Below are 11,215 nucleotides of genomic sequence, written 5' to 3' on the forward strand. Positions count from 1 at the left end.
TCAACCCAATCCGAGGGCTCATTGACTACCTTTCTGACGGATCCTCTCTGACGCATAAGGTGGAAGGCAATACAACAAGCCCCGGATCCTGCGGGTGAAAGGGTTTGAGCGGTCCTCGGACTGCATTGTCATAATCCTCTTCAGTTTAACTGCATCAATTCCACGCCGATAAAGCTAGGGCAATGCGCGCGAGGAAGATATGCGGCGTAAGATCACTATCACACGCGACCTTGAGCACTACGCAACCAATATCGTCGGCACACAGAGTATTTGCCGACCGGCTACCGAGGAGGTGATGGAGCAAGAAGCACCTCTGTTATTTCTCTTAGTGCACGGAAAAATCGGTGGACCATCCGGTATGCCGTTTGATAACCCGGTCAACATGGAGCAAAAGCCGAGGACTGGGCGACTTCTACTGGAGCAAGCATCTGCCGAGGGTTACAAACTGACACTCTTGCAGGCTACCTGGTCGTTCTTGCTCCAACCCCCCGCACAATAGCACACGCGATCTGCGTTGTAACCTATAATGCGGGGTCCCCATTCCATCAGGACGAAGCACCATGCACCACATCTTAAGCGGTATTGGCTTGGAAGCTTGCAGGACGGTATTCTTGGCCTCAGTCAACGGCGTCGAAAGCCAAGATGGAAGCATGTCGCATGCAGCTATGCTCTGCAAGCATAGCTCCGGATGATAGGACCGTATTCTCTGCCTCCACTGGGCAGCATGACAACGTGTGCCACGAACAAGGTCTACAAGCTGCGCTCTCCAGTGAGAGTTGGGGAAACGACGATGATCTCTTTTACCAAACGAGCCAAACCAACGCCGTCGTCAACCCACATAGCCATGTGGGCTGGTTGAGCCCTGGCTACTTCTCAGAAGGGAAGCTGTGAAAGGTAGGAGAACACATATCTCATCGGCCATGACTTGGCAGGACCGGGGGTTACGTTGACTACTGGGCTATATATCTGGCTCAGAGGCGCTTCATGGTGGGCGCAGACTGTCTCGTCTCGCCGTCCGTGCTCCAAGGCCTACTTCTCACCTCAACTACAAGCAACAATCCTTCAAGATGCGTAACTATATGGCAGCGGGGTGGTTCTACTCACCCAGACAGATAGCGCGTTATCTCCTTACCAGACCAACGAGCCTGAAACCGCCCAGGTCGCGTTTGGAAAACCCTTACACTATCCTCAAGGAACTGGACAAGCATCAATGGGTCTGTAAAGGCATAGCAGGCTGAGTCCTTTGAATTGGCTGACCCTCCTCAGCTCATGTTTCTAGCTGGCTTTTTGGGCTGGACTTGGGATGCCTTCGATTTTTTCACGGTCTCGCTCACCATTACCGAGATCGCGGCGGACTTCGACGTTGAGAACTCGGCGGTCTCTTGGGTGCGTACATCACATCATACCTGACATTGTTTTCGAAGATTCATTGGTAATAGGGTCTCACCGTTACACTGATGCTCCGGTCAGTTGGGGCCTTGATTTTTGGCACCCTCTCCGATCGCTATGGGCGGAAATACCCAATGATCTTCAACCTGGCGCTGTTCATTGTTTTGGAGCTGGCGTCAGGATTTTGCAACACCTTACCACAATTTCTGGGAGTTAGGGCGTTGTATGGCATCGCCATGGGAGGTAAGTACACATCTGTATGAAGAAAACAGGCCACTGACATCCATACTAGGTCTGTTTGGTCCGGCAGCGGCGACGGCTCTCGAGGATCTTCCATATGATGCTCGTGGACTGCTCTCGGGTTTATTCCAGCAAGGCTATGCAGCCGGATACCTTCTGGCCTCTATCTTTTACCGTGCAGTAAGCTCAATTATGTCTTTCGTGCGCTTTCGTGCGAACATGGATTGACTCTCGTCAGCTCGTGCCTACAACGTCTCACGGCTGGCGCTCGCTCTTCTGGTTCGGAGCTGCGCCTCCAGTCTTCATCATCGCCTTCCGGTGGTGGCTGCCCGAGACGAATACTTTCCAGGTCATGAGGGCTGAGAGAGAAGCTCAGCTCATCGCTGACAAGGAACGTGGTGGGCATTCCGCCATCAGGGCCGCTGGATATAAGGCGTGGCTCAGAGATTCCTGGGTCGCCATCAAACTGAATTGGGTGCTCTTCGTCTACCTCGTCATCCTGATGACAGGTTTTAACTCCTGCAGCCATGGAAGGTTGGTCTCAATGCATGCACAGCGTTACTCGTGAATGCTAAATGTGCTGCAGCCAGGACTTTTATCCGACCTTCCTCAAGAACCAAGTGCTCTTAGGACCTACCGATGTGACTGTGATTAGCGTCGTCGGGCAGATAGGCGCACTGATCGGCGGCACCACTCTCGGCTATGTCAGCACATTCTTTGGCAGGAGACTGACAATGCTTACCGCGTGCGTGTGCGGAGGCGCCCTTGTCCCCGCCTACATCATTCCACGCAACATGAGCCTAGTCGCATCTGCATTCTTCCTGCAGTTCTTCGTTGGCGGAGTCTGGGGACCCATACCAATCACATTAATGGAACTTGTGCCAGAAGCTCTTCGAACCACAGCCCTTGGACTTACATATCAGCTCGGAAACCTCGCGTCGTCGGCGTCAGCGACGATTCAAGCTGTAATCGGCGAGGACTACCCGCTCCCACCCCATAATGGAGTCAAACGCTTTGACTATGGCAAGGTTATTGGTATTTTCATGGGTGCGGTCTGGGCCTACCAGTTCCTGTTCCTGTTTCTCGGTCCTGAAATGAGCGAGAGTGAAAGGGCAGAGTATGCGGAACAAGCGAATGAGCTGGAGAATCTTCGGAAATCAGGACACCGCCTGAAAGACATTGGGATTGAGAGGGTCAAAACTAGGCAAGCGGAGCAGGAAATGGCACCTCGCTCCAATGACAAGATTGCAGGTGAGCATGTGGAGAAGGCTTGAATCTGGACAAGATGGAGTGTGAACCTCAAAGCCGGAGAAGAGCAGAACAAGTGGGAGCATGGACATTGAAGTAAGGCTGAAGCTGGGTTTGTTGGATATGAAGCACATTTCTCTTACGACAATCGATCGCCCAGATAGAAACCATAGCACAGCATGGCGACCCAGCCCATCAGGTTAACCAGCGAAGAAGCGCCATGCAGATACTCGAACTTCTTGTTCAACAGTTGCATCTCCTGGCTGTGTGGGCCGGGATCGTAGCTCTTCTTGCCGTCCCTCGTCTCCTGGTGTTTCCTTTCCCGCATGCATTTTGTCGTCGCAGGTCCCAAGTATACAACGTTGAGAAGCCCGCTTATCAGCATTGTGGCCAGAGGAGTCAAGACCTGGAGTCTGTTTTCCGCGTCAAGGACGCCTGACAAGCTCCCCGGCCGCGTCGAGATGGCTGTCCGCTCGGCAGGAAAGGTCAATGCTAGAACCACTGGCAACGCAGTTTGCATAGCGAAGTATATTGGGAATGTCGCTTGTTGCAGAGTGGCAAACTGGGCTCTAGGGAGGGACTTGAAGGCCACAATGCCTCCTACGAAGCTCTGGAATGTCGTCGTGCCGAGGAGGATGCCATAGCTGGGCGGGTGTCAGTTCGTATACTAACACTGAAAGTAGCAGTATGGCTGGTGGTATGGGCGGAAGCTTACGAGATGATATGATAGGGTGCTGGTGACCAGAGGATTGAACCCTCCGACATTTTGAGGCTCTGGCTCGGTATGCAAAACGACAAGAGTGAGATGGTACCTTGCAGTCAGCGTACTCGTGTTGATCCCAGGAGCAAAAGGACGGCATCGCAGTTGAGCATATGAGGACGAGATCCGATGAGATCACCAGCGCCAACCTGAGCGCTAAATTCAAGCTTCATCCTCTTCTGGCATCAGTCTTGGTCTCCACCATCTTGATCATCATTCTCATACTCCGGACGGAGTACGGATTACTATCACCGCACTTCGAGTAATCAATGTACTGTCGTACGTACTGTATACTGCGTATCCAACAGCGCGTACCAACCCGCATGAGCTGCCACATCAATTCCGCAATATCTAATTGAACGCGAGCACGTTAGCTCAAGTGTGACAACCGAATAGTATCTGAAGGGCATGTCCACCCTGAACAATTGGTCCCCAACACCTACGCTTTCTCGGGTTGCCGGTTACCAGTTATCCGATCCTTGTCACTTCTCCTAAGGCGAAACTGTGGGTCAGATTTGTGGTGTTTGGGAGAAGTCCCGTTAAAAGGAAAGACTCGTCTTCTATGCCATATAATGAGGTCTGGCTTTGACAGAGCAAAGATTCAGGTTTCATGCTGCCGCCCCAGCAATAAGCAATGACTAAGTACTCCGTATTGAAGCGAGATCTTCTGTTGCGAGGTTGACAACTGGGTCATCTGATTCTGACCCTGGAACTACGGCGACGAGCCTGAATTGTCCAGGCTATAGTGGAGTGTAGCCGAAGACCTCTGACCGTCCCTTGTTTGACTTTCGATGGCATAGTTATCCCCGGGGAGCATTATGAGGTGACTGGATTTGAGGTGGTCTAGGAAACGAAAACATACTATCACAATAGGCTCAACTTAGCAAGGATAACTCGTCGCGAAACTCGGTTCAGCTGGACTCGATGTGCAACCCACACCTCTTCCATTGCTGCCTAGTGGTTCCTTGATGAGGCTAAGGCTGAGAGATAATTTTGCCTCATGTTGTCTATGGCGCAAGCTGCTGGCGGCGTAATATTGGTGTTGAGGTGAAGCGAGGCTAAAAGTTAAGTAAAAATCCTTGGCGTTTGTATTGAGCGCGACTTTTGGGCAAGTCGCGTCGCAGCCAACATTGAGGTCTCTCCCAGCAACATTTCGGACCAACGCTGCCATGAAGCCCATCGTTCCATCGCCTCTCCGCCCGAACGACTTGTGACCTGATGCGATCCATGCGCCTCTCTCCAAGATGCTCTATCTCTACACTGAGACCGCCTTCCAGGTGACACCTGCCACCACGGCCTCAGTGGTGAACCTCCAAATTCCGAGAGCAAACGGATCCTATGACAAGTCCAAATTCTCCTCCAAGAAACCAGGCGACAGCAAAGCCGTCACCAAAGACGAGCAGACATATTCATCTCACATCCTTGCCTCCCAGAGCTCCATCTATTTCCGAGAGTCCAAGAGCTACCCGAGGACGTTTTATTGGAAAGTGGTGGACAATGGAAAAGTCTTGGAGGTGCAATGCGCAGACTTTGCCAGGAGTGAAGGCGACACCAAAGAGGCATACTTGACTCTTCGATTCGAGTTTCAGGATCAGATTGCACCTTGCGGTGTCACGTTTGCCGACCTTGACAACGGCGACGAGATCCACGCCTTTGTCTGTACCCTCAAAAACGAGATCTTCAATCTCTGCATACCCACAAACGCATTCCGCTACGCTCGGATACTTCAGAATGAGAATCTGAGTCAATGGTGTCAGTCCATGGAAAGCTCGACCCTGAGCATTGATACGGTACACCGCATCTACGCCAGCAGTCCGCTGGATGTCTTCCTATCATTTGCAAGCGGGAGAATGCAGAGGCTGAGACGCGAAGCTGTCCAGGCGGATTGGGTACAGACCAAATATGACGACCGCTCTTGGGGCGCGTCCATTCGAGGACTTGTCGGCCGTGGAGTACACACGGTCGAATATGGCTCAACGCAGCTGGACCCGAGAACGGCCCAGGCCATGGCCTTATCAAGGAATGGGGATGGTGATCTGCTCTTCACTGTTTGTCTCAACCACACGCTAAGGATTTGGGACTTGGAACATGGTAAAATCTTGGCTACGAAGGACTTGCTAGGCTTAGCAAGAGATGCCAATGACAGGACGCACCTCAATCCAGCAGAGAACGCTCTGATACAGCTTTTCAAAGAGAAGCCCACCCAGAAATATCCTACTGTCTTGACCTTCAGCTCTCGAAAGGGAGGACAGTTGAAATTCTGGGACATCAATGAAAGTTCTACAAATCAGCTCTCTATTGACGACAAGTATCCGACGGTGACACTGAGTCCTCCAGACCCAGATGAGACGGGAAACACTGTCTGGTCGATGATCGGATTTAAGCTCGAACCCGGGGCTGAATTCAAGTCTGCTCAACTATGGGTGCTTTGGCGGAATCACAACTATCACCAGCTCTACAACTGTCAACTCGAATTTGGTAGCATTGCAAGCTCGTGGGAAGAGTCTAATTGGGTCAAGTGTAATCCATTGGCATCGGCAAAGAGCCAACCCCCAGAATTGGTCAAAGGCGGCCAGGAGGATGCAGCTTCAAAGTGGCTGGATTTCTTGTTCCACCCCGGACGATATTCGGAAACAAGTCTGGAGACGGCATTGTCCTTGTTCGAGCAAGCTATGGCAGTGAAACCAACAAGCTCGTATAGGTCCGCGCCGCTGCGCCAACGATTATGCTCAGCCGTCGCAGCAAATGTCTCCCTGCGCAAGTACGGAGATTCAGATATGGACTTTGACCGATTCGGGATCGACACCGATGCCCAGTGGCGTAATTTCTACAGAATTGCGGAGAACGTCAATCAAAGCAGGAACGCCCCTCTTGCACTGGCCTATGACGCCTTCAGTGAGATGGTGTGGATCACATTGGCAGACAAATGCTGCGCTGTACGGGAATGCAGCAAAATGGAGTTGCTCCAGCAGAACAGCATCACCGACGTCAAAAACCTCGAAGAGACTGCTGCCCGAAGATGGCCTCATCGGAAGGTCAGCGCAGAAGATGGAGAACCGTTTGTCGAACTCGCTGTGCTGATTGCCGCGGCTCGGAGATTTCGCGAGGCATTTCCTCCAGAGCTCGCTCAAGACCTTACACTCGCCATCACAGAAGATCTGTCGATTGGCGGCGAACATATTACTCCTATTCGGCTATTGAATATCTATGACAGTGTGGGATATGGCGACGCTGTGTCGAACGACGTTTTCGAAAGGCTAGAATCGGATCTTGCCTCCTTCGGGGGGATATCGGGTCTCAATAACGAACTATTCTTGGGCGTGCTGGAGCTGCTCGTTTCTAAGAGCAAGAGGTCGAAGAGTGCTTTACGAAATACTTTGTTTGGAAGCCTACTTCTGTCAGCAGGTGTACGTGACTTTCTGTCTGCGCAGCGACGGCTCCTGATCGATCTTCTGGCCCTGGCGATTTTCGTCGAGGGCGAATTGAGCCAGGAGGAGACCAAATCCGCAGTGTTCGATGCCGCTGAACTGTACGATCAGATCGCTCCGCTTCTACGCCTCTGCGAACGCAATCTCTGGCTGGCATCGCACTCACGGCTGGTGCCCCTGGAGATCCTTGGCGCGGATGGACATCCCAATGCTACTCGTCGACAGGCGAACGCGACCTCTGAGGACAAGAGGTCGGTGTCAATATTCGAGGATGCGTTGAGCAAAGCAGTTCGACCACAACCTGCCGTTGACAAACCCTTAATGTATCTCATCACAGACCAAGTCTCGGAGATCGATGATTGGGCTTCCGGCAGAGACACTCTTGATCCAGAAGAAGCCCCGGTCTTTCTACAGTGCGACCTTCTCAAGCAGGGAGAACTCGATCTCGCGACCGACTTTTTGAGATATCAACCTTCAACATCCTGGTCAAGTTATGTCAAAGGCCGATTGATGGTCTCTAAGGGGGAATATGACGTGGCTGCATACTACTTTCGCAAGGCGTCGTATGGTCTTGCATGCGGCAAGGCGGTCGGCAATCTTGTGGCTCTGTCGGCAGGGCTACTTTCGACGATTGAAGCCGAGTGCTTCAACAATGGCATCCCAATGTACCTGGTTCATGTCATGACCCTCTTTGAGACTGCCAAGGCATATAATGAAGCAGCTCAATTCGCGCACCAAGCTCTTGAAGCATTACAGCATGGTCAGAAAGAACCGGTATCCAACTTCCGAGCCGAAGTACTATCTCGGTTATTCAACGCAGAGCTCAAACTGTCGAGATATGAGAAGGCATATACTGCTCTCGTCCAGCTACCGGATCCCGTGTTGCAGCGGTCCTCTGTCACCGCCCTTGTCGACGCCATCTTAAACTCCAATCTCTCTATTTCAGGACCTGAAGGCGCAGTTCGCATACTGCAGTCTCTGCCATGGGCTATGTATCCGCATCTAGCACGCCACATGAATCAACACCTGGTTTCGCTGTCGAAAAAGCAATTCACGACTTCGGTCTGGGCACTGGGCGACAGAAGATTAGACTACTTGTCCACCATGCACGCCATTCGTCTTTCGCAAGGAGACTATCGGGGCGCGGTGACGTTCCTGTATGATCGGCTGAAGGCGATCCGGAAGTCGGGCCGAGCCAGACACGATCCACGCGGTACGGCGCTAAGGCACGTCTTGCTTGCCCTGATAAATCTGATGGCCTGTGTGGCGCCAGAGGAAGCATACATCATAGTGGACATCGAGGACCAGAAGCCCGCGGCGACCGGTGTGAATGTCAAAGACCATGCCAATACCAGCAACGAAAGCGACGATCTGCAGATGAAGAAGCGTCGACGCGTGGTCATCACGCTCGATGACTTAAGGAAGGAGTACCAGGCTGTTCTGGACAAATGCAGTCGAATCGAACGTGGAGATTTCGACTTTGACGTTGACGGTGAAGAAGACGGAGACGAGGACGGCGAGGACTCGATGGTAGATCCAAGTCAATCGAGACTGGATCTGTCCAAGGTTTCGTCGAGGAATGGCGACACGATGGAGTTTTGAGGTCGTCAGCTTCCGCTACATGTTCCCGAGACCCGCTGAGCTTGTTTCTTCCTCACGGAGACTTGTACACAGTAGAGCGGCCAACGCTATGTGACCATCATCAGACAGCAAGGTGTTCGGGGCATAGCGATCAGGAATAGCTAGGGCGGATTCTGTAAGCTACAGTAAACGGGTTGGACCACTGTTGCAATAAAAGCTCAAGGTTGGTCACGTGAATATTGCCGTTGTCGAGTCACATATATGTCCGCACGGAGAATGAAGCCCAGGGATGTTCAGTCCACGTACGTGTCTGGTGGCCCTACAATGATCCCCGAAAGATAGCATGTGTGTGTGTGTGTGTGCACCAGCCTTGCGCAGTCAGACGGTACACACGCCTCTAGGCGATTAAGACGACCAAAACGACCACGTACGACATGGCACGGCACGTCTTCACGGCGAAACTGGTCTGCCGCCCATCTGACCTGGTCTCGCCTTCTCTCGTCTCCTTCCTCTCATCTCACCTCAACTCACGCTAGGAACTATGTAGGCTGTCGTGCAGCACGCCCTGAATCATCGCTTGAAAGTCCTGTACTGTGCTGTCCTCCGTATTCAGATGATCATTGCGGGCAGCTCATTAGACAGTACTAAACCAAGTCCAAGTCTAGGTCCAAGCGGGAGTTATTGTCTTATTCTTCTTGTTGTTTTCTTGTCTATGTACGTTATTTGCAGAGTACAGCATACATAGCACAGCAGAGCACAGCAAAGCATAGCGTAGCATAGCATGGCATAGCAATCCCGTCATCCTCGAGATGAGATGTTCTGGTGCAGGCGCGGTGCAACAGCCAATCGAGATTTCCCAGCGTTTCTAGTATTTCAGGATTTCGAGTATGCTTTCCTTATTAGTAAGCCAGTATCTGCTAGCAAATCCCAAGCCAGCCGTCGGCTGTGCTCGTGTCATGTCGTGCCGTGTCGTGTCCTCTGGTATGGTATAGTATGGTATGGTGTGGTGCGGTGAGGTGTGACATGGTATGGCATGCATGGTGTGGTATCATATCATATATATCATATATATCCTATCATGTCACCGTCGATGTTACTTCCTTGGTGAACGACGCACGAGTTGCTGGGAATCCAATCAAATCAAACCAAATCACAAGGGGTATGTCGTGATGTGTGTCTGTTGCACTGTTGCACTGTAGCTTTCTTTGGCGTTCTGCGAACGAGGAAAGAGGAAGGAAATTCGTTGATGTGTCGTGATCCAGACGTTCACCTGGTTCTTTGGAGCAGTGCTTTGCTGACTTGCCCGGCCAGACCGTGGTCTACCGCAGTAGGCAGCTAGCTGTTGATGTGGGGTGTGGTGGTTGGCACGTTGGGTAACCGATGTCGCTGTCGTGAGGGGGTTTTGGTCGACCCGGCACTCGTAGTGGCCGTGCCGAGTGCCGCGTCATGGATGCGCCAGCAGCAATGTGACGTGCGAGCAATGAGATGCCACGCAACAGATGAATGGATGAACGAGTGGCAAACAACTCTGGCGTCAGGACAACGTCGCGGCAGAGTGCGACCTGGATTATTCGGAATGGCGGATCGGAGCCAGGTGGGAACTGTAGCTAGGTGTTGCGCATATGAAGGACTGCTCTGGTTCGTCGTGCGGTGTCTATCGAGGAGAAGAAGGCATTATGCAAGGTGAGACATCGCTTGCAAATGTGAGACATGGACATTGAAATCTCATGACCCGCGGGAACAATCAGTCCGGTGCTAATGGTTTGCGGGGGAGCTCTAGGCCCACGGTACTGCTGCTGCTGGAGGAGGTGGTGCTGGTGCTGGTAAAGTGTCGGCTTCGGCTTCGGCTTCATATCGAGCGCACGCGGGGGCGAAATTTGAAATCGTGTTCATGCACTGGGTGCTGCGTAATGTATTTTGGTGCAAGGATGGCCTCTGGCGACAACCTGATACGTCGATGAGGTCGACAGTGACGCCGAATCCTGTGTGGAACCGGACTCCTTGGCCGCCGCCGCCGCCGCGGCAGTCAGCCGGGGCCGCATTGTGGAGGGCTCGTTGAAGAAGTCATCATCGCTGGGGGCCGTGGATGACAGTCCCGTGCTGAAGAGCAGACGCATTAGATCTTTGATCATGTTCGCGGTCGCGCAGATGGGCCGGGACAAAGTCAGGCACCACAAGGTAGAGATGGGTTAGGTCAAGGGGGGAGAAATACAAGACGAATCCAAGCAGGTATGCTGCCATTATTTATCCCAGTACTGGCACCACTGGCATTCCAAGACGACGTAGTGGTATGTGGCACAGTGGGGTTGTCCGCATCGCCGTCTTGCGGTCTGCGCCCAGAACTGCAGGGCTGGGGGGTGACGATGATCGCTGCCAAAACCCTGCCGAGGCTTTGCGCGGGCTGGTGATGGGTGATGGGTGATGGCCGGATTTGAGTTATGGCGTGTACGAAGGTGCGGCGATTCAAGCTTTCCTGCCGCGTCACGTCGCCTGGAAAGACGGGGCTCCCGGGGGGCTTAGGTGTCACGAGGGGGGGGAGAGGTGATCCGAAAATCAGGGGGCTGGTGGT

General features: G+C 52.7%; 4 protein-coding genes across 4 annotated transcripts; 2 read left to right on the forward strand and 2 right to left on the reverse strand.

Annotated features, from left to right (window-relative positions):
* Positions 1-1,067: 1,067 nt before the first annotated feature.
* G647_05852 (uncharacterized protein) lies at positions 1,068-2,903 on the forward strand (the record flags this gene model as incomplete). Its single annotated transcript, XM_008730178.1, has 6 exons — positions 1,068-1,214; positions 1,267-1,386; positions 1,440-1,632; positions 1,682-1,809; positions 1,868-2,163; positions 2,216-2,903. The coding sequence occupies 6 exons, from the start codon at positions 1,068-1,070 to the stop codon at positions 2,901-2,903; spliced, it is 1,572 nt and encodes a 523-aa protein (XP_008728400.1).
* Positions 2,904-3,016: 113 nt separating this feature from the next.
* On the reverse strand, positions 3,017-3,642 carry G647_05853 (uncharacterized protein; the record flags this gene model as incomplete). The annotated part of the gene is made up of 2 exons (XM_008730179.1): positions 3,017-3,521; positions 3,593-3,642. 2 exons carry the CDS (start codon positions 3,640-3,642, stop codon positions 3,017-3,019), a joined length of 555 nt encoding a protein of 184 aa, XP_008728401.1.
* Positions 3,643-4,881: 1,239 nt separating this feature from the next.
* Positions 4,882-8,667, forward strand: G647_05854 (uncharacterized protein; the record flags this gene model as incomplete). Its single annotated transcript, XM_008730180.1, has 1 exon — positions 4,882-8,667. The coding sequence occupies one exon, from the start codon at positions 4,882-4,884 to the stop codon at positions 8,665-8,667; it is 3,786 nt and encodes a 1,261-aa protein (XP_008728402.1).
* A 1,868-nt stretch (positions 8,668-10,535) lies between these two features.
* On the reverse strand, positions 10,536-10,778 carry G647_05855 (uncharacterized protein; the record flags this gene model as incomplete). The annotated part of the gene is made up of 1 exon (XM_008730181.1): positions 10,536-10,778. The coding sequence occupies one exon, from the start codon at positions 10,776-10,778 to the stop codon at positions 10,536-10,538; it is 243 nt and encodes an 80-aa protein (XP_008728403.1).
* Between the last annotated feature and the right edge of the window lie 437 nt (positions 10,779-11,215).

Source organism: Cladophialophora carrionii (assembly GCF_000365165.1).
Source record: "Cladophialophora carrionii CBS 160.54 unplaced genomic scaffold supercont1.5, whole genome shotgun sequence".
NCBI lineage: Eukaryota > Fungi > Ascomycota > Eurotiomycetes > Chaetothyriales > Herpotrichiellaceae > Cladophialophora > Cladophialophora carrionii.